The sequence below is a fragment of the Zonotrichia albicollis genome, chromosome 10, assembly GCF_047830755.1.
Source record: "Zonotrichia albicollis isolate bZonAlb1 chromosome 10, bZonAlb1.hap1, whole genome shotgun sequence".
NCBI classification, from domain to species: domain Eukaryota; kingdom Metazoa; phylum Chordata; class Aves; order Passeriformes; family Passerellidae; genus Zonotrichia; species Zonotrichia albicollis.
In genome coordinates this window covers 38,383,062-38,404,498 of record NC_133828.1, presented here as the reverse complement: position 1 = coordinate 38,404,498, position 21,437 = coordinate 38,383,062, and the positions used below count along the sequence as shown (strand labels likewise).

General features: G+C 45.1%; 3 protein-coding genes and 1 pseudogene across 6 annotated transcripts in view; all 4 read right to left on the bottom strand.

The window, feature by feature from the left end:
• Positions 1 to 21,437, bottom strand: part of LOC102063269 (UDP-glucuronosyltransferase 1A1) — a 91,016-nt gene that overhangs the window by 44,692 nt on the left and 24,887 nt on the right. The window contains exon 1 of one of the 4 annotated variants that reach the window (XM_074548864.1): positions 8,123 to 9,312. The exons of the other annotated variants lie outside the window; for them this stretch is intronic. Within the exon in view, the coding sequence (XP_074404965.1) occupies positions 8,123 to 9,115 (993 nt within the window). The 5' untranslated portion in view covers positions 9,116 to 9,312. Of the gene's footprint in view, positions 1 to 8,122; positions 9,313 to 21,437 lie in introns of those variants that run through there. 4 annotated transcript variants of the gene reach the window in all.
• On the bottom strand, positions 11,393 to 13,747 carry LOC141730511 (UDP-glucuronosyltransferase 1A6-like; annotated as a pseudogene).
• On the bottom strand, positions 13,514 to 17,213 carry LOC141730485 (UDP-glucuronosyltransferase 1A6-like). Its single transcript, XM_074548881.1, has 2 exons — positions 15,986 to 17,213; positions 13,514 to 13,861 (listed from the first exon to the last, which is right to left on the bottom strand). The coding sequence occupies exons 1-2, from the start codon at positions 16,976 to 16,978 to the stop codon at positions 13,751 to 13,753; spliced, it is 1,104 nt and encodes a 367-aa protein (XP_074404982.1). The 5' UTR covers positions 16,979 to 17,213; the 3' UTR covers positions 13,514 to 13,750.
• LOC141730490 (UDP-glucuronosyltransferase 1A6-like) lies at positions 17,545 to 20,299 on the bottom strand. Its single transcript, XM_074548885.1, has one exon. The coding sequence runs from the start codon at positions 19,664 to 19,666 to the stop codon at positions 18,785 to 18,787; it is 882 nt and encodes a 293-aa protein (XP_074404986.1). The 5' UTR covers positions 19,667 to 20,299; the 3' UTR covers positions 17,545 to 18,784.

Genomic DNA, 21,437 nt, shown 5'->3' with positions numbered 1-21,437 from the left:
TCAATCTCTGCTGGTTGATGCTAGATTGAAAATAAAACGAGGCTTTGCCAACATAAAACCCCAAGAATACAGCTGGCATTTGGAAGTAACCAGGCCTGCTGAAACCAGGTATTAAAATATTTCTTTCCTTCTTTTTGAGAAGGATTTTACAGCTGTTCTGAAATGCTTGGCAAGTTCATGTTTAAAATTATAAGTGTGCGCCACTATACAGCACAATATCTATGTAAACCCTTAAGAAGAGGCTCTGAGATTTTCATATAGCTCAGCAGTGGAGCCAGGAACACCACCAGGTACGAATTTAATCCACTGAAGAAGCAGAGGGTTTGCATCAGTAAAGGAAAACTACTGGGTTGAGTAGGGTCACATACCCTACTCCTTGTTCTCATTCTAATCTATCTCTCTCCATCATTTCCTCCTACTGGGAGAGATAGGAAGAAATCAGGAGTGAATAATCAGTATTTCTGCAATAAATATTGCTGCTGGACCATGATCTTTACCCCTGGGAGAAAGAAAAAAAAAAAAAAGAAAAAAAAAAAAGAGGGAGTCTTGCCCTCAGAGAAGAGTTGGTTCCATGCTGAAGCTGCTCCATGTCTTTGCCTGCAGGCAGGATGTCCTGCTGCTTTCCCAGAGGATCTGCCTGGCTTAGTCCCTGAGGAACTCTAGCAGCTCTGATGGACAGAAGAGACCGGAAAAAGCACTGCCCTGATAAAAGGGGGGCTTGGTAACAATTTGAAAGAGACTTCTGTGAAAAAGCAGAAGAGCAACAGAAACAAACAACTCAATGAAACCGAACTAGCAAAGCCCGATGGTAGGGAAGGTTGGCTCTGAGGAAGGTGTGAAGAGCAAATCTCTTTTCTTGTGAAGTTTCTGTCATTCATGTTATCAAAAGACTGTGAATTTCAGGGAACAGTGGTGCTAGGCCAGAAGAATCCATTCTAAAGGGCTTTGGAAAGGCTGGCAAGTGAAAAAAGTTTGAGGGAAGAACAGAGGAGACTGTTGATTTTTTAATAATGTTCACAAAGAAAACTTTTTAGGAAACCAAATGATGTATTGCTCAGGGAGCAGCATAACACTAACTACAGATCCATCACTGCTGAGGACAGTTCCCTTCTCCTTCATTCCTCTTCCACTTAATCCCTGGCTTCACATGAGACCATTCCACTGACAGCACAAGTAAGCAACAATACACACCACATGCAGCAAGAAGCTCAGGTACATCCTGAGCACCAGCGAGCTAATCAAGGGCTTTCTAGACCACAGATTCCCCAGCAAAGACCCATCAAAACTTCCCCATCCTAACAGGATCTGTCCTAAAATAGCAGCTCAGATTTCAGCTGGTTTTCATGGAAACTCTTAGACCAAAACCTTCACAAAATATAAGCCTTTGACTCAAAAACTTCTGGTACATGATGCTCTTGCACATGACCCAGTGAGGTATTTTTCTGACTAAATAAGCAGCTAATGGTCTTGAAGAAATATTCTCCTGCCTTCTACATGAGGCAAGGAATTATTGGAAGAGCTCTTAGAATTCACCAGCACATTGTGGCATTAATTCCTGCCTAAGAATTTCTGTGCCAGATTTCAGCTGGAATTAAACACAGTATAGCACGTGATGCCATCACCAAACAAAATCCCCATGTTCGGCAGACCAAGAGAAAGGACCTGGAATCACATCTTCTGCTCCTTGTTCTTTATGAGGATTGGCTGTACTAAAGGGATTAAATGAAATATTATCCTTAGGTAGAATTCCAGAATGCTTTGGATTGAAAAGGACCTTAAAGCTCATTCCATTCCACCCTGTGCCATGGCCAATCTGGACACAGACACATCCAAGGGTGAGGCAGCCCACAGCTTCTCTGGACAACTTGTGCCAGGGCCTCACCATCCTCACAGGGAAGAATTTCTTCCCAATATCCTGTCTAATCCTTTCCTCTGGCAGCTTAAAGCCACAGCCCTTCTGCCAACACCTCCGGATCTTGGAAACAGTCTCCCTCCCAGACTGAGATAAGATTCAACCCTCTCAAATGCCTCACTTGGACCATGCAGGTGTGTGAGTGCCTCAACCTCTTCCAGGTTGCCAGCCACTGACCTGAGATAAGGGCTTCTTCTTCTCTCCACAGTGGATGCCTCCAATGAAAACCATGTTGGGCATGACAGGCATGGGATACTCAAAGACAAAGTCGATTCTCCTCAGCCAGATGGATCCGTGACTTAAAATCTCCGTCATCGTCATGGGTTTTTGGAGGAACTCTGAGGCCAGCTCCTCAAACTGAGAATAGGCAATATTGCAGATGAAGGACTCGGAAAGGGCAATCAGGAAGTTCTTGACCCTCTGGGAGAAGGTCATGTGGTCGGTGTTTTCTGAGAACCCCCGTGGGACGTAGGACGGCGGGTCCGGGCCCTGAGCCGCGCGAACCTCCAAGGCACACGGAACCATCCGCAGGAAGAAAACACTGGGGATGGAGAAGTGCAGGGCAATGATCTGCCCACAAGGTGACACAGGATCCGTGAGCAGGGCATCGAAGTGACCCTCTCCAATGTACTTCAGCAGCTCTTGGTTCTGCAGCAAGGACTTACATGAAGCATGAAAAAGGGTTCTGCTCTGCCTGTACTCCAGCAAAAGCCTCCAGAATCTCACTTCCTCATTTCAAGAGGAAATGCTCTTGGCTGAAAGATTTTTCAATGAAGGTGCGAACGTGTTCTTCCACATCCTCCTTCATCAATGGCACAGAGTAGGTTTTCAGTTCGTAGACATCCGACGAATCGATCAGGATTTTGCTGTCCGGTGCGATGACCACGATTTGGTGCCCTCTCTTGCTCAGCTCCATCAGCACTTTTTTCATGCTGAGCCAGTGGCTGCCCTCCATGGGGATCACCAGCAGCCTCCCAGTGGCAGCCGGGCTCAGGAGGCACAGGAAGGGCAGAAGCAGTGCCACCAGCATGGTGTGAGCTGTGCAGAGTGGAAGCCTGGCACCAGAGAGGCCAGGAGCGCTCTGACAGCTTTTGTAGCCGTGCCTCACCACTACCCTTTTGACACTTCTCCCATTTCAGGTCATCAGATCGTTGCACCAAGGTCACAGAAAGCAATCAATGATTAGGAAGGGTTGCGGGCATGTTGGGACACAAAGGTGGTGCTGCGTGAGTCAAGAAAAGTGTGTCACCCCCACACACCCCAAGCTGAGGATATTGGCTCAATGCCACCTTCTTCCCTCAGCAGGACCCCGGCTTTGCGGCACTTCTTGCCACCAGCCCACCACGCCCAAGGTTTGATGGCAAAATGCAGGGAAAATCCATGAAAACAATGCACCCACAGAGTGGCTGGACAGAAACACTGCTGAGCCCACATGGGAGGACTGGGCCTATCAAGAGAGCCAAGAAAGGACTCTTTTCCACTGCTCCAACTGAAGGCTGACAGAGTTGTCACAGTCTGAGGTAACTGGGCACTTTTTAAAAGCATTTTCTTCCCTAAAGAAACAAAACTATGTAGTACAGTGAAACATAACTTATAGTAAGGATTAATATGAAAAATCTTTGTAACAGGACCTGGGGTTTCAGTTTTGCTCTTTTTTTCAATAGCCAAAACCAGCTGGAACCCCTGAGAAAAAAAATAATTTTCCGAAATGCAAAATTGCATTTTCTGGACGCTAAGCAGCTAGCAAAAAATATTTCCCCATCTATCCATACAACTTTCAGCCAACTCCTTATCGTATCAGGTATAAAATAAAGTTGCAAAAGAGCATTTCACCCTTGTATCCCAGATAACAAAGACCAACAAAACCTCTGAAGTGCACAAGTCAGGAATCGTTCATGGCCAATGAGGGGTCAGTTCAAGATCAATGTTGGGTCAGTTCATGATCTCAACCCTGTGTCCAAATCCTTCTTGGTTATACATTGCTAGGGTGTAATGCTGGTGATAAACTCTCCTTAAAGCCTATAGGCAGGTGAATACGGGAAACAATCTCCTCCTCCAGGTGAATCTGGGCTTGAAAATCCTGCTGGATTTTTTGTCCCCCGTGCAGTTTCTGCAGGTTCCTTCACAAGCCTTGTGGGAAATCTTGGACTTGGATGAGAACCTGCCCTCCAAAAGGAGCAGCTGCTCCATCACCCATGCTGATCCCATCTTGGTCATTAAAAGCATGAATTAATTTAATGGGCATTTTCAAACATCTCAGAGCACGGAGATGCACAGAAGACAGGCCATAACCTCAGACAAGGCTGCCAAATGAACACGGGAAGGTTGATCTACAAAAGTCCAAATGGAAAGTTACAGCAGATATCCATACCCATGACAGCTTAGAACCTCATTTAATCATCTAGAAGAGAAGAGGAGGATGGAACTAGAAAAGGATTTCTTTTGGGGCTTAGATATTGACACCTTGACAATAAAGGCAGAATAAAAGGAATCAATTGAGGGGATGGCTGAGGTAGAAAATAGGCAAACTCTTCATTCCTATAACCTTCAATGAATATTACAAGAGAGGGGAGAAATGGACAGTGCACGAGACAGCTGGGAGAGGAGGACAGCAAAGTTCTTCAGGTCAACAAGAGACTCGCATTTGCATAAAAGCTACATGTCACTTAAATTGTCCTAATAAGGTCTGATAAAGTTTGAGGTTTGGCAGGATTTGATATAATCTGAATGCTGGGTATTAGGAAATACCATTTCTGCACCACGCAGGATTTCAATCTTTGAACACCAAGCTGTTGTCAGTCAGTGTTCGATGTAAGGATGGGAGTGACATCCCTTGCCCAGCGTGGCAGCGGGACGGAATGAGATAATCTTTAAGGTCCCTTTCAACACAAACCAGTCTGCCATTCTATGATACATTTACACTTTGCATTTTTCCATATAAAAACAAAAGAAAATTTTGTACCTGAGACAGTTTTTTCTTCTGAACACAGTTGATCCCTCCAATAAAAGCCACGTTTGGCATCAGTGGCCTCGGGAACTCAAAAACAAAATTGTATCCCATTAGCCAGAAGGATCCATGGCTCAGGAGTTCTGTCACTGTCACTTACTTTTTGAAAACCTCATATGCAAGCTATTCAAAGTTATCATAGATGGGCTTACAATAGAAGAGCTCCAGCAGATTGACCAGCATGTTCTTCAACCGCTGGGAAAAGGTCATGCTGTCTGAATTATCCAAGAATAACCTGGGGACATAGGAAGGAGGGCTTGGGCACTGGGGAGCAGCAGCATCCATTCCACAGGGAAAGCCCCGCAGGAAGTAGACGGAAGGAAGGGCAAGATACTCAGCCACCAGGGGCCCACACATCAGGATGGGATCTGTGAAAATCAAGTCGAATTTGCTCTCTTGCAGGCACTGCATCAGCTCCTCGTTCTGCAGAAGGCTCTTACAGTTGGTGAAGAAGACCGAGGAGATTTCTATCGTGCTTTGATACGAGGTCAGAACAACATTCCAAACAGACTGTTCAAGAAAATGGGCATGAGCAAAGGCCTTGAGCATTTCCCCCAAGTATTCCTCTGTGTAAGGGATTGGATAGGCTTGCACTGTGTAATTCTGATGCTCTTCTGACTTCATGTACAGACTGGTGGAGGGTACAAGCACAACAACCTCGTGTCCCTTTTGCTGCAGTTTCTCCACTACTGGGCGCATGCTGAGCCAGTGACTTCCATCCTGAGGTACCACCAGGATCTTTCCACCTTCAGCCAGGATTAAAGACAGCGTCAGGAGGAGAAGTATCCACGTGCCTTGGTAAAAAAGAACCATTTTGGTGGGAGTGATCCAGAGGGTTCTGCTCCACAGGGATCCACACACTCCTTTATATGATGGTCTATGCAGAGTAAGCAGGGAATTTATTGGCTGCAGAAATTAATATTTAACTTCCCAATACAGGTGTGATTAGCCTGTGATTTTGCCTGTGTTTGTGGAATGGAAGCTGTGTCCTCACTGAAATGTTTGTACTTTCTGTTAATGTTTAAGCTTCAATCTCATTGTAAGCACTAAGGCATTGTTACCACTAAGTCTGTGACACAAACAGCAGGGATGTCATGTTGCAGAAATAATCGTGATTAAAACCATGACCTGGTAAATACATGGCAAGAAAATAATAAAAATACACCCAGCAGAATGGATGCAACTCCATTCCTGAGGACACAAGGCTGATGTTGAATTCGTGCCCCTGGAAGCAGCACAACCTGCACCTCTTACAAGAATGTCACGGCCACCAGGATGCACAAAGAAATCCCAAATCTGAGCAGAACGATCCACACTGGCTTATTTCCTCATCACACTACACAGAAAAGTGAACTAATGGATGTGTTCTGGCAAACAAAGGGAAAGGAGGCCGGCACAGGTACACAAAGAAGGAGAATTAGTCTTTGGTTGCTGTCTTGAATACCCTTTCCATGCACTGTGAGCAAGACAAAATCAAGGTGAAGATGTGACACCTCCCACTAATGCCACTGCAGGAAGGTTTTCTCTGTGTGGAAGTGAAAGCAATGGCAGAGCAAAACCTTTGGAGGGTGCTAAGGAAGAAGTCCTTGTGATGAGAAGCTGCCATCAGCACAATGTTTTCCCCTTCTTCCAATAAATGGTGCTGGGACTCCCAGCATCCTCAGTCAGGAGAAGCAAATCCTTACAGCCTGAGGCAAAGCCATTTGTCTCATGACACCCAAAGGGTGCTGCAACTGCTCTGAGTAGCTCCACTCTGTCACTCTTCACATGGAGGAACCACCCTTAGGCATGGAAAACCAATTTCTGGAGAGGCGCAGCACAGGAGAGATGGGAGATGGCACAGACTGAAAGCAGGACACTGAAGGGATTAACAAAGAATTGTCATTCAATGCAGGAAATCTGGATGCAAAGTCTTCATTGCAACTGCTGTGGCAATAGCTGGCCAAATTAACTTGGAAGTTGCTGCTTGGTGTGTTCTTTACTCTGGACTTACTGTTTTAATATGGATTTTCAATGTCAAAAGCAGTTGGCTGAAAAAGGCTAATACAAGATTTTTCTAGGTGTGGAATTTGTGATTTTCACTTGACAGGAGTGTAAAGACAGGAGCTGGCAGGGATGCAATGAGGGCAGGTTTTTTATTCCCTTCTAGCAAAGTTATGAACTCCTTGTAGCTCTGAGGCCTTTAGGATATAAATGTAAAGACTTTTATTGTGGAACCAGCAAAAATTTGCCTCTTGAATCTCAAACTTGAGCCACTCTTGTCAGCCTAACCAGATATAATGCCTTAGATATAATTTTATCGTAATATCCTAGTTAATATTATTACACTTTGCCTTGTTTATTATGTTTAGAAGGCTCTTCGTCATCCTGTCAAAGAGCATAAAAGAAATCTGAAAAGAAATATGAAAGAGGAAAGAAAAATCCCACCCTTCCACCTCACAGACATTGTGCAGAGATACTACTAGACCACAATTCAGAAGTGAGGGAACAATTTCCTGGGAAAGAGGTTTGTGTCCTGTTTTGTGCCTCGATAGAAATGTCCAGTATTACCATTTTAAAGATTGTTGACTATCACAATAGATTTAGATTTCTCGATTAGCTTTAAGAACCTGAAGAACAATTCCGGTACAAGCAGATGTCAAATTATGAGAACTAATCTGAGTTCTGCATTCAAGTATTTTTCACCGTATCCATGACTGTAAGAATATTTCTTCCATTTCAATATTACATTTATATTTCACCCCCACAAACAGGAGTAACCTAACACAGACAGCCAGTTTAGAAATGATTTGTCATGAAAATACAACTAAAGTGAATCAAGTGATGCTGCTGAGCCTGGACTGAAAAGCAAAATATGACTCTTGGATTTTTGATCAGACAACAGAAACAGATGTCAGATGCCATTCAAATGAAATCAAAACTGGATCTCGTTGATGGTTAAGACGCATTCACTGTGGACAGAAATTCCCATCTGGCAGAAGAAATCCCTTTCTTGTTTGGGTTGTTACAAAACCTAAATTAGTTCAAGTAAGTCTCTGTTAAGGTTGTTTGGTTTGAGCATTTGGGAAACAACTACCCAAACCTGCATGAACGAAATAATTACCAGAAAATTTAAAAAATAAAAATCAATAGCTATAAATGTGCTGGAACAACAGAATGAATTTTCAAAGGGAAATGTAAAATTTTAGGCAAAGGAACGTTACCTTAGGCAGTGGTTTCTTCTTCTCACAGTTGATCCCCCCTACAAAGACCATGTTGGGCATCACTGGCCTGACGTACTCAAACACAAAGTCAAACCTCAGGATCCAAACGGCAGCGGAATTCACCAGGTCCGTCAGGGACACATCTCTCTGAAGAACTTCTGAGGAAAGCTTAAGCGCTTCTGCATAGTAAACGTTGCAGTAATCAAGCTCCAGGAGGGAAATCAGGGCATTTTCCACCCTCTGGAAAAAAGTCATCTGGTCCGAATTGAAGCTGAAGACTCTCGGGATGTAGGACAGAGGGCTTGGGCTCTGTGGGGCTGAAAAGTGCAGGTTGCAACCAAATCCCCTCATGAAGAACACAAAGGGAAGGGAAAGATGGTGCGCGACAACGGTTCCACACATGAAAAGAGGATCCGTCAGGACGGCATCAAATCTGCTTTGGTTGAGGAACCTCAGGGTCTCCTGGTTGCGGAACAGGTCCTTGCACTGGTCAAAGAAGATGTTGAAAAGATCCACTGAGGACTTGAACATGGCCATGGCATTCAGAGGGAAAGGCTTTGGTGTCAGGTGCACGGTGACGTATTCCCGGAAGGAGTTATCCAGCTCTTCCAGGCTCTGGCTCACCGGGTACGTGACCACCTTGTAGTCCTGCGTGGTCTCCGTCTGCCAGCTCACCTCAGGAACCAGCACCACCACCTCGTGTCCTTTCTCACTCAGCTTCGCCACCACTTCCCGCATGCTCAGCCAGTGGCTTCCCACCATGGGCACCACCAAGAGCTTCCCTCCATCCGAGAGGCCAGGCAGGAGGAGGAGGACGATGGAAATCCAGGCACAGCCAAACCTCAAAGCCATGTTGCTGTGGTCAGAATAGGGGCTGTAGAAGAGATCTCTTTTCCAGCTTGTAGACTGAAAATGCTTTGGAAAGCAACTGAAGGATGATTTGCCAGCTTTTGTAGCCATGCCACACCTCTGCCCTTTTGACTCTCCGCCCATTTCGCGTTATCAGAATGTTACACCAAGGTCACAGAAAGCGATAAATGATCAGGGCTTGTTCCGGGCACGTTGGGACACAAAGGTGGCATTGCGTGAGTCAAGAAAGGTGTGTCACCCTCACACACTTCTAGCTGAGTTATTGGCTCAATGCCACCTTCTTCCCTCAGCAGGACCCTGGCTTTGTGGCACTTCTTGCCACCAGCCTACACTGCCGAAAGTCTGATGGCAAAATGCAGGGAAAATCCATGAAAACAATGCACCCACAGAGTGGGTAGGCAGAAGCACTGCTGAGCCCACATGGGAGGACTGTGCCTATCAAGAGAGCCAAGAAAGAACTCTTTTCCACTGCTGCCACTGAAAGCTGACAGGGTTGTCACAGTCTGAGGTAATTGGGCACTTTTTAAGAGCATTTTCTTCCCTAATGAAACAAAACTATCTACTACAGTGAAACATAACTTATAGTAAGGATTAATACGAGAAATCTGTGTAACAGTACCTGGGGTTTCAGTTTTGCTTTTTTGTTCAAAAGCCAAAACCATCTGGAACCCCTGAGAAAAAAATAATTTTCTGTAATGCAAAATTGCATTTTTTTGGAAGATAAGCAGCCAGCAGAAAAACATTCCTCATCTCTCCATATGAATTTCAGCTAATTCCTTATCCTATCAGGTATAAAATAAAGTTGCAAAAGAGCATTTCACCCTTGTACCACAGATAGCAAAGACCAACAACACCTCTCTAGTGCACAAAGTCAGGAATCGTTCATGGCCAATGAGGGGTCAGTTTAGGACCAATGTTGGGTCAGTTCATGACCTCAACCCTGTGTCCAAATCCTTCTTGGTTATACATTGCTAGGGTTTAATACTGGTGATAAACTCTCCTTAAAGCCTATAAAAGCAGGTGAATATGGGAAGCAATTTCCTTCTCCAGGGCATTCTGGGCTTCAAAATCCTGCTGGATTTATTTTTTCCCCATGCAGTTTCTGCAGGTTTCTTCCCAAATCTGGTGGGAAATCTTGGACTTGGATGAGAACCTGCCCTCCAAAAGGAGCAGCAGCTCCATCACCCACACTGATCCCATCTTGGTAGTTTACTGCATGGATTAACTTAATTGGAATTTTCAAACACCTCAGAGCAAGGAGATGCACAGAAGACAGGCCATAACCTCCGATAAGGCTGCCAAATGAACGTGGGAATGCTGGACCACAAAGGGCCAAATGGGAATTTTATAGGAGATATCCATACCCAGGACAGCTTAAAGCCTAATTCAATAATCTAAAAAGAAGGAGACAATGGAACTGGAGGAGGATTTCTTTTGGGGCTTAGATACTGACACCTTGACAATAAAGGCAGATGGAAAGGAATCAATCGAGGGGATGGCTGAGGTAGAAAATAGGCAAACTCTTCATTCCTATAACCTTCACTGTGGATGAAAGGAGAGGGGAGAAATGGACAATGCTCGAGACAGCTGCGAGAAGAGGTTTGGTCGTTTTACTGGAAATGAGATTTCTGAGATGCTGTGGTCACTACCACCAAACCACCAATGGATCCTCAGATTTTAAGACTGGCACTTGGTACGACCACTGAAAATTAGATCCGCCTCTGAGAAAACACAGGGGTCAAAACCAGAGCTGGCCACCTGGGAGATCTCTTGGGTTCCTGCGGTGAAAGAGGTCAGAGCTCTCCCCTGCCCACCTGTCTGCTGCTGGGTTGGGGAGGGGAAAGCCGCGTGGCCTGGCGGAGGTAGGCCTGACCCTGAGGGGCCCAAGGGTGGAGGAACGGAAAGAATGGAGTGTTGTAGTGTGTTTTTAAGTTTTTTGTAATATTCCCTCGTGTTATGTATTGTTCCCCCCCCATTCTGTGTAAGATGGTTCTGCCCTCCCTAATTTTCCCCGCCAGTAGTTACTTTCAGTTATGTTGCAATGGTTACCCCTGCCCTCGGTTGGTGTCAATTACCTATGTTATATAATTTCTCCTCCCTCTTATTCACTTTTAAGTAAACTTTTCCTCCTCCCCGGGCCCAGTCAATCACCCCCCCACACCTCCCAGTCTTCCAGAACCTTCATCTTACTGGGGGTCGTGGTTGGCTGAGGTCCCGGGGCCCCTCCTTTAATTTGTACTTATTGGATTCACTATGTTGTCTGTTATGTTAAGCTCATCCCGCGACCTTCCCTAATTGGTTAGTTGTAAACCCCTCCTTTGGTTTCCACCTCCCTTTAAAACCCTTGTTCCCCCACTGTCTTTTGTCACTCCCTGCTGGACCCTGGCCCTCCATGTCGGATTGCCAGAGGCATTAAACCCATTTGGAGCCCAGGAAGTGTCCGACTCTTATTCCTTCAACCAACCCAGCAGCTTTCACTGAGACCCCATCCCTGCAGGCACAGCCCAAGGCCTCTGACGCCGAGGGGTGCCTGAAGCAGCCAGCCCTGGGGCTCTGCCACTGGGACTGACTCTCCCCGACTGCAGTGGGCTGTTGGCCACCCTCTCACTAGCCGGACTTCAGGTTTAAGGCCACGGACAGCTGCAATGGAGGAGCACGAGAGGTATTCTACCCGCACCCCCCCCTCGGGAGACTGAGAGAGAGAAGGCAGCCTGTGCTTGTTACCTTGAAATTCCATAAACGTGTGCCTGCAGCAGGGCCACATGGCTGTGGAGAAGGACTGGGGGGAGTGGAACTGCTGCAAGGTGTCCAGCTGAGTGTAAGGGCTTTTAACCCTTTTGTGGATAATGAAAATTTAGCAGAGCATTAACCTTCCCCTGGAGAAGATATGAATTTAGAGGATGAAGAAGGAACTGAGTAAAGGAGAGGAAGGTCTGAGGAAGACAGAGAGAAAGAAGAACCCCAAGGGGTGGAAAGGGTGCTGGAGTAGCATTGTTACTGGACGCTTTTTGTATAGCTATGGACTATTTCCGTGTGATGCAGAGACTGTATTCGAGGGGGAGCCCGGGCCTCAGAACCAGGAGGAGTGCAGTGTGGATACCCCTCGGCCCAAGGGGGTGCTAAAAATATGGGGGGAACAGAAGTCCCGAAAGGAAAGACTGTGCCTTTTGGAGTGGGACGATGCATCCTTAAAAGACAACCCTCAAGACAGCTTGGTTCCAAAGTTCGGTGGTGAGAGCACTGAACATGGAAAGGAAGAAGATACAATGGCTACAAGAAGGACTCCTCCCTTTTGGATGAACTGAGAATTGGGTGTTCTGGAGGGTGGTGCCAGACTAAGAGTTATTGATTTTGGAAGATGTATGGTATTGGGAATTTGGTGGGGGGAGGAGGAGAATGCTGTTGTAAGGTTTTGATTTTCCTTGTCTCTTTTTTCTTTCACTTCTAGTCTAGTTAATAAACTTTTTCTTTCTTTTTAAGCAAGAGCCTGCGGTTCTTATTCCTAGTCACATCTCACAGCAGATACCAGGGAGAGTATATTGTCATGGGGGCAATGGCATTGTGTCAGGTTCAAACCATGACAGGAGGACAGAAAAGTTCTTCAGGTCAATAATAGAGACACTCATTTGCAAAAAAGCTACAGGTCACTTACATTGTCCTAACTAGGCCTATAAGGCTTGAGGTTTGGCAGGATGTGATATAATCTGAATGCTGGGCATTAGGAAATAACATTTCTGCACCATGCAGGATTTCAATCTTCAAACACCAGGTGTTGTCAGTCAGGGTTTGATGTAAGGATGGGAGTGACATCCCTTGCACAGGGGTGCAGCAGGATGGAATGAGATAATCTTCAAGGTCCCTTTCGATTCAAACCGGTCTGCCATTCTATGATACATTTATATTTTACCTTTGCAATTTAAAAAAAAATAAATTTTGCACCCAAGACAAGTTTTTTCTCAGAACACAGTTAATGCCTCCAATAAAAGCCATATTTGGCATCACTGGCCTCGGGAACTCAAAGACAAAATCATATCTCATCAGCCAGAAGGATCCACGGCTCAGGAATTCTGTCACTGTCACTTTCTTTTAGAAAACCTCATATGCAAGCTCTTCAAAATTATCATAGATGGGCTTACAGTAGAAGAGCTCCAGCAGATCGACCAGCATGTTCTTCACCCGCTGGGAAAAGGTCATGCTGTCTGAATTATCCAAGAATAACCTGGGGACATAGGAAGGAGGGCTTGGGCACTGGGGAGCAGCAGCATCCATTCCACAGGGAAAGCCCCGCAGGAAGTAGACGGAAGGAAGGCCAAGATACTCAGCCACCAGGGGCCCACACATCAGGATGGGATCTGTGAAAATCAAGTCGAATTTGCTCTCTTGCAGGTGCAGAAGGCTCTTACAGTTGGTGAAGAAAACTGAGGAGATTTCTATCGTGCTTTGATACGAGGTCAGAACAACATTCCAAACAGACTGTTCAAGAAAATGGGCATGAACAAAGGCCTTGAGCATTTCCCCCAGGTATTCCTCTGTGTAAGGGATTGGATAGGCTTGCACTGTGTAATTCTGTCGTTCCTCTGACTTCATGTACAGACTGGTGGAGGGTACAAGAACAACAACCTCGTGTCCCTTTTGCTGCAGTTTCTCCACTACTGGGTGCATGCTGAGCCAGTGACTTCCATCCTGAGGTACCACCAGGATCTTTCCACCTTCAGCCAGGATTAAAGACAGCGTCAGGAGGAGAAGTATCCAGGTGTCTTAGTAAAAAAGAACCATTTTGGTGGGAGTGATCCAGAGGGTTCTGCTCCGCAGGGATCCACACACTCCTTTATATGATGGTACATGCAGAGCACGCAGGGAATTTATTGGCTGCAAAAATTAATATTTACCTTGTCAATAGTCGTGTGATTAGCCTGTGATTTTGCCTGTGTTTGTGGAAGGGAAGGGAAGCTGTGTCCTTACAGAAACGTTTGTACTTTCTGTTAATGTTTAAACTTCAATCTCATTGTAAGCACTAAGACACTGTGCGCACTATGTCTGTGACACAAACAGCAGGGATGTCATGTTGCAAAAATAATCGTGGTTAAAACCATTGACCTGATAAATACATGGCAAGGAAATAATACGAATACACCCCAGAGAAGATATGCAACTCCGTTCCTGAGGATACAAGGCTGATGTTGAATTCCCAGCCCCTGGAAGCAGCACAACCTCCAGCTCTAATGAAGATGTCAAGGCTACCAGGATGCAACAAGAAATCTCAAATCTGAGCAGAACGATCCCCATTGGCTTTTTTCCTCCTGACACTACAGCGAAAAGTGAACCAACGGAAGGGTACAGGGCAAACAAAGGGAAAGGAGGCCGGCACAGAGACACAAAGAAGGAATTCTGGTCTTTCGTTGCTGTCTTGAAAACCCTTTCCACACATTGTGAGCAAGATCAAATTGAGAAGAAGTTGTGACATGTCCCACTAATGCCACTGCAGGAATATGTTGCGTTTATTGAAGTGAAAGCAATGGCGGACCAAAACCTTTTAGAGGGTGCTAAGGAAGGAGTCCTTGTGACGAGAAGCTGCCATCAGCACAACGTTTTACCCCGCTATTTATAAATGGTGCTGGGACTTTCAGCATCCTCAGTCAGGAGAAGCAAATCCTTACAGCCTGAGGCAAAGTCATTTCTCTCATGACACCCAAAGGGTGCTGCAACTACTCGGAGTAGCTTCACTCTGTCACTCAGGACATGGGAGAAACCACCCTTAGGCATGGAAAACCAATTTCTGGAGAGGCGCAGCACAGGAGAGATGGGAGATGGCACAGATTGAAAGCCGGACACTGAAGGGATTTACAAAGAATTGTCATTCAATGCAGGAAATCTGGATGCAGAGACTTCATTGCAACTGCTGTGACAAGAGCTGACCAAATTAACTTGGAAATTGCTGCTTGGTGTACTTTTTAGTCTGGACTCGACTGGACTTTCAGGGGTAATAGCAGTTGGCTGAAGAAAGCCAATACATGATTTTTCTATGTATGGAACGTGATTTTCTCCTAACAGAAGTCTGAAGACAGGTACTGGCAGGGATTAAATGAGGGCAGGATGTGTCTACCCTTGTAGCAAAGTTATGAACTCTTTATGGCTCTGAGAATTCTAGGATAAAAAAGTAAAGACTTGAATTGTGGAACCAGCAAGAATTTGCTTCTTAAATCTCAAACTAGACCAACTCTGCTGAGCCATAATAGCTCACAGATATTGTGCAGAGATATTGCACTACCAGAATTCAGAAGTGAGGGAGCAATTTCCTAGGAAAGTGATTTGTGTCCTGCTTTGTGCCTGGATAGAAATGTCCAGTATTAACATTTTAAAGATTGTTGACTATCACAATGTATTTAGATTTCTCGATTAGCTTTAAGACCCTCCAGAACAATTCTGGCAAAAGCAGATGTCAAAATATGAGAACTTATCTTAGTTCTGCATTCAAGTGTTTTTCACACAATCCAAGACTGTAAGATTATTCCTTGCCTTTTTAACATGACATTTATATTGCACACAAACAAACAGGAGTAACCTAACACAGACAGTTTGGAAATGATTTATCATGAAAATACAACTCAAGTGAATCAACTGATGCTGCTGAGACTGGAGTTAAAAACACAAGATGACTTTTGGATTTTTGATCAGATAACAGAAATAGATGTCAGATGCTATTAAAATGAAATCAAAACTAGATTGAGGTAAAGACACATTCAATGTGGACAGAAATTTCAGTTTGGCTGATGAAATCCCCTTTTGGTTTGCTTTGTTACAAAACCCTCATGAATTCAAATAAGTCGCCATCAAGGTTGTTTCGTTGGAGCGTATGGGAAAAAACTACCCAAACCTGCATGAATTAAACCATTACCAGAAAATTTAAAAATACAAACAGTACAGATAAAATTGCTGGAACGACAGAATGACTTTTCATTGGGAAATGTACAATTTTAGGCAAAGGAACGTTACCTTAGGCAGTGGTTTCTTCTTCTCACAGTTGATCCCCCCCACAAAGACCATGTTGGGCATCACTGGCCTGACGTACTCAAACACAAAGTCAAACCTCAGGATCCAAATGGCAGCGGAGTTCACCAGGTCCATCAGGGACACATCTCTCTGAAGAACTTCAGAGGAAAGCTTAAGCGCTTCTGCATAGTAAACATTGCAGTAATCAAGCTCCAGGAGGGAAATCAGGGCATTTTCCACCCTCTGGAAAAAAGTCATGTGGTCCGAGTTGAAGCTGAAGAGTCTCGGGATGTAGGACAGAGGGCTTGGGCTCTGTGGGGCTGAAAAGTGCAGGTTGCAACCAAATCCCCTCATGAAGAACACAAAGGGAAGGGAAAGATGGTGTGCAAGGATGGTCCCACACATGAAGATAGGATCGGTCAGGACGGCATCAAAGGCGCTTTGGTTGAGAAACCTCAGGGTTTCCTGGTTGCGGAACAGGTCCTTGCACTGCCCAAAGAAAGTGCTGTAAGTATGGACTGAGGCGTTGTACATGGCCAAGGCATTGAGAGGGAAAGGCTTCTGCGTCAGGTGCACGGTGACGTATTCCCGGAAGGCGTTATCCAGCTCTTCCAGGCTCTGGCTCACCGGGTACGTGACCACCTTGTAGTCCTGCGTGGTCTCCGTCTGCCAGCTCACCTCGGGAACCAGCACCACCACCTCGTGTCCTTTCTCACTCAGCTTCACCACCACTTCCCGCATGCTCAGCCAGTGGCTTCCCACCATGGGCACCACCAGGAGCTTCCCTCCATCCGAGAGGCCAGGCAGGAGGAGGAGGACAATGGAAATCCAGGCACAGCAAACTCTCAAAGCCATGTTGCTGTGATCGCAATAGGGGCTGTAGAAGAGATCTCTCCTACAGGTTCTAGCCTGAAAATGCTTTGGAAAGCAACTGAAGGATGATTTGCCAGCTTTTGTAGCCATGCCACACCTCTGCCCTTTTGACTCTCCGCCCATTTCGCGTTCTTAAAATGTAGCACCAAGGTCACAGAAAGCGATAAATGATGAGGGTGTGTTCCGGGCACGTTGGGACACAAAGGTGGCATTGTGTGAGTCAAGAAAGGTGTGTCACCCTCACACACTTCTAGCTGAGTTATTGGCTCAATAGCACCTTCTTCCCTCCTTCTTTCCTTCTAGCCGGGCTCCTATTTGTGGCGCTTCTTGCCACCAGCCCACCACGCCCAAGGTTTGATGGCAAAATGCAGGGAAAATCCGTGAAAACAATGCACTCAAAGAGTGGCTGGACAGAAGCACTGCTGAGCCCACATGGGAGGCCTGTGCCTATCTAGAGAGCCAAGAAACGACTCTTTTCCACTGCTGCCACTGAAAGCTGACAGGGTTGTTACAGTCTGAGGTAATTGGGCACTTTTTAAGAGCATTTTCTTCCCTAATGAAACAAAACTCTGTACTACAGTGAAACATAACTTATAGTAAGGATTAATATGAGAAATATGTGTAACAGTACCTTGGGTTTCAGTTTTGCTTTTTTGTTCAAAAGCCAAAACCATCTGGAACCCTTGAGAAAAAAATAATTTTCTGCAAAGCAAATTTGCATTTTTTTGGAAGATAAGCAGCCAGCAGAAAATCTTTCCTCATCTCTCCATATGAATTTCAGCTAATTCCTTATCCTATCAGGTATAAAATAAAGTTGCAAAAGAGCATTTCACCCTTGTGTCCCAGATAACAAAGAACAACAACACTTCTGAAGTACACAAGTCAGGAATCGTTCACGGCCACTGAGGGGTCAGTTTAGGACCAATGTTGGGTCAGTTCATGACCTCAACCCTGTGTCCAAATCCTTCTTGGTTATACATTGCTAGGGTTTAATACTGGTGATAAACTCTAATTAAAGCCTATAAAAGCAGGTGAATACGGGAAGCAATTTCCTTCTTCAAGGCATTCTGGGCTTCAAAATCCTGCTGGATTTATTTTTTCCCCATGCAGTTTCTGCAGGTTTCTTCACAAGCCTGGCGGGAAAACTTGGACTTGATGAGAACCTGCCCTCCAAAAGAGCATCTGCTCCATCACCCACACTGATCCCATCTTGGTAGTTTACTGTGTGGTTAAATTTAATACGCATTTTCAAACAGCTCAGAGCAAGGAGATGCACAGAAGACAGGCCATAACCTCAGATAAAGCTGCCAAATGAACAAGGGAAGGTTGGTCCACAAAGGTCCAAATGGAAAGTTACAGGAGATATCCGTACCCAGGACAGCGTAAAGCCTAATCCAATAATCTAAAAGAGAAGAGGAGGATGGAACTGGACAAAGATTGGAGGAGGATTTTTTTGAGGCTTAGATTTTGACATCTTGACAATAAAGGCAGATAGAAAGGAATCAATCGAGGCGATGGCTGAGGTAGAAAATAGGCAAACTCTTAATTCCTATAACCTTCACGGTGGATGAAAGGAGAGGGGAGAAATGGACAATGCTCGAGACAGCTGGGAGAGGAGCATAGCAAAGTTCTTCAGCTCAAAAAAAGAGACTATGAATTGCATAAAAGCTACATGTCACTTAAATTGTCCCAATAAGGTCTGATAAGGCTTTAGGTTTGCCAGGATATGATATAATCTGAATGCTGCGTATTAGAAAATAACATTTCTGCATCAGGCAGGATTTCAATCTTTGAACACCAAGCTGTTGTCAGTCAGGGTTTGATGTAAGGATGGGAGTGACATCCCTTGCACAGGGTTGCAGCACAATGGAATGAGATGTTCTTAAAGGTCCCTTTCAACACAAACCAGTCTGCCATTCTATGATACATTTATACTTTATCTTTACCATTAAAAAAAAAAAAAAAATTTTGTGCCCAAGACAAGTTTTTTCTCGGAACACAGTTAATGCCTCCAATAAAAGCCATGTTTGGCATCACTGGCCTCGGGAACTCAAAGACAAAATCATATCTCATCAGCCAGAAGGATCCACAGCTCAGGAAATCTGTCACAGTCACTTTCTTTTTGAAAACCTCATATGCAAGCTCTTCAAAGTTATCATAAATGGGCTTACAGTAGAAGAGCTCCAGCAGATCGACCAGCATGTTCTTCACCTGCTGGGAAAAGGTCATGCTGTCTGAATTATCCAAGAATAACCTGGGGACATAGGAAGGAGGGCTTGGGCACTGGGGAGCAGCAGCATCCATTCCACAGGGAAAGCCCCGCAGGAAGTAGACGGAAGGAAGGGCAAGATACTCAGACACCAGGGGCCCACACATCAGGATGGGATCTGTGAAAATCAAGTCGAATTTGCTCTCTTGCAGGTGCAGAAGGCTCTTACAGTTGGTGAAGAAGACCGAGGAGATTTCTATCGTGCTTTGATACGAGGTCAGAACAACATTCCAAACAGACTGTTCAAGAAAATGGGTATGAACAAAGGCCTTGAGCATTTCCCCCAAGTATTCCTCTGGGTAAGGGATTGGATAGGCTTGCACTGTGTAATTCTGATGCTCCTCTGACTTCATGTACAGACTGGTGGAGGGTACAAGCACAACAACCTCGTGTCCCTTTTGCTGCAGTTTCTCCACTACTGGGCGCATGCTGAGCCAGTGACTGCCATCCTGAGGTACCACCAGGATCTTTCCACCTTCAGCCAGGATTAAAGACAGCGTCAGGAGGAGAAGTATCCACGTGCCTTGGTAAAAAAGAACCATTTTGGTGGGAGCGAACCAGAATCTTCTGCTCCACAGGGATCCACACACTCCTTTATATGATGGTACATGCAGATCACGCAGGGAATTTATTGGCTGCAAAAATTAATATTTACCTTGTCAATAGGCGTGTGATTAGCCTGTGATTTTGCCTGTGTTTGTGGAAGGGAAGGGAAGCTGTGTCCTTACAGAAACGTTTGCACTTTCTGTTAATGTTTAAACTTCAAACTCTGTCAGCACTAAGACACTGTGAGCACTATGTCTGTGACACAAACAGCAGGGATGTCATGTTGCAAAAATAATCGTGGTTAAAACCATTGACCTGATAAATACATGGCAAGGAAATAATACGAATACACCCCAGAGAAGATATGCAACTCCGTTCCTGAGGATACAAGGCTGATGTTGAATTCCCAGCCCCTGGAAGCAGCACAACCTCCACATCTAATGAAGATGTCAAGGCTACCAGGATGCAACAAGAAATCTCAAACCTGAGCAGAACGATCCCCATTGGCTTTTTTCTTCCTGACACTACAGCGAAAAGTGAACCAACGGAAGGGTACAGGGCAAACAAAGGGAAAGGAGGCCGGCACAGAGACACAAAGAAGGAATTCTGGTCTTTCATTGCTGTCTTGAAAGCCCTTTCCACACATTGTGAGCAAGATCAAATTGAGAAGAAGCTGTGACACATCCCACGAATGCCACTGCAGGAATGTGTTCCGTTTGTGCAAGTGAAAGCAATGGCAGAGGAAAACCTTTTGGAGGGTGCTAAGGAAGGAGTCCTTGTGACGAGAAGCTGCCATCAGCACAACGTTTTACCGCACTATTTATAACCGGTGCTGGGACTCCCAGCATCCTCAGTCAGGAGAAGCAAATCCTTACAGCCCGAGGCAAAGCCATTTGTCTCATGACACCCAAAGGGTGCTGCAACTACTCTGAGTAGCTCCACTCTGTCACTCTTCACATGGAGGAACCACCCTTAGGCATGGAAAACCAATTTCTGGAGAGGCGCAGCACAGGCGAGATGGGAGATGGCACAGATTGAAAGCAGGACACTGAAGGGATTTACAAAGAATTGTCATTCAATGCAGGAAATCTGGATGCAGAGACTTCATTGCAACTGCTGTGACAAGAGCTGACCAAATTAACTTGGAAATTGCTGCTTGGTGTACTTTTTAGTCTGGACTCAACTGGACTTTCAGTGGTAATAGCAGTTGGCTGAAAAAAGCCAATACATGATTTTTCTATGTATGGAACGTGATTTTCTCCTAACAGAAGTCTGAAGACAGGTACTGGCAGGGATTAAATGAGGGCAGGATGTGTCTACCCTTGTAGCAAAGTTATGAACTCTTTATGGCTCTGAGAATTCTAGGATAAAAAAGTAAAAACTTGAATTGTGGAACCAGCAAGAATTTGCTTCTTAAATCTCAAACTAGACCAACTCTCCTGAGCCATAATAGCTCACAGATATTGTGCAGAGATATTGCACTACCAGAATTCAGAAGTGAGGGAGCAATTTCCTAGGAAAGTGATTTGTGTCCTGCTTTGAGCCTGGATAGAAATGTCCAGTATTAACATTTTAAAGATTGTTGACTATCACAATGTATTTAGATTTCTCGATTAGCTTTAAGACCCTCCAGAACAATTCTGGCAAAAGCAGATGTCAAAATATGAGAACTTATCTTAGTTCTGCATTCAAGTGTTTTTCACACAATCCAAGACTGTAAGATTATTCCTTGCCTTTTTAACATGACATTTATATTGCACACAAACA

What these genes read in the sequence shown, in the direction of transcription:
- LOC141730490 (XM_074548885.1), bottom strand. Translation starts at nt 19,666, where the DNA reads ATGGTTCTTTTTTACCAAGGCACGTGGATACTTCTCCTCCTGACGCTG.
- LOC141730485 (XM_074548881.1), bottom strand. Translation starts at nt 16,978, where the DNA reads ATGGGCGGAGAGTCAAAAGGGCAGAGGTGTGGCATGGCTACAAAAGCT. An exon ending in AGAAGAAACCACTGCCTAAG is followed by an intron (nt 13,862 to 15,985) that starts GTAACGTTCCTT and finishes TAATTTTTGCAG; the next exon opens with CCAATAAATTCCCTGCGTGC.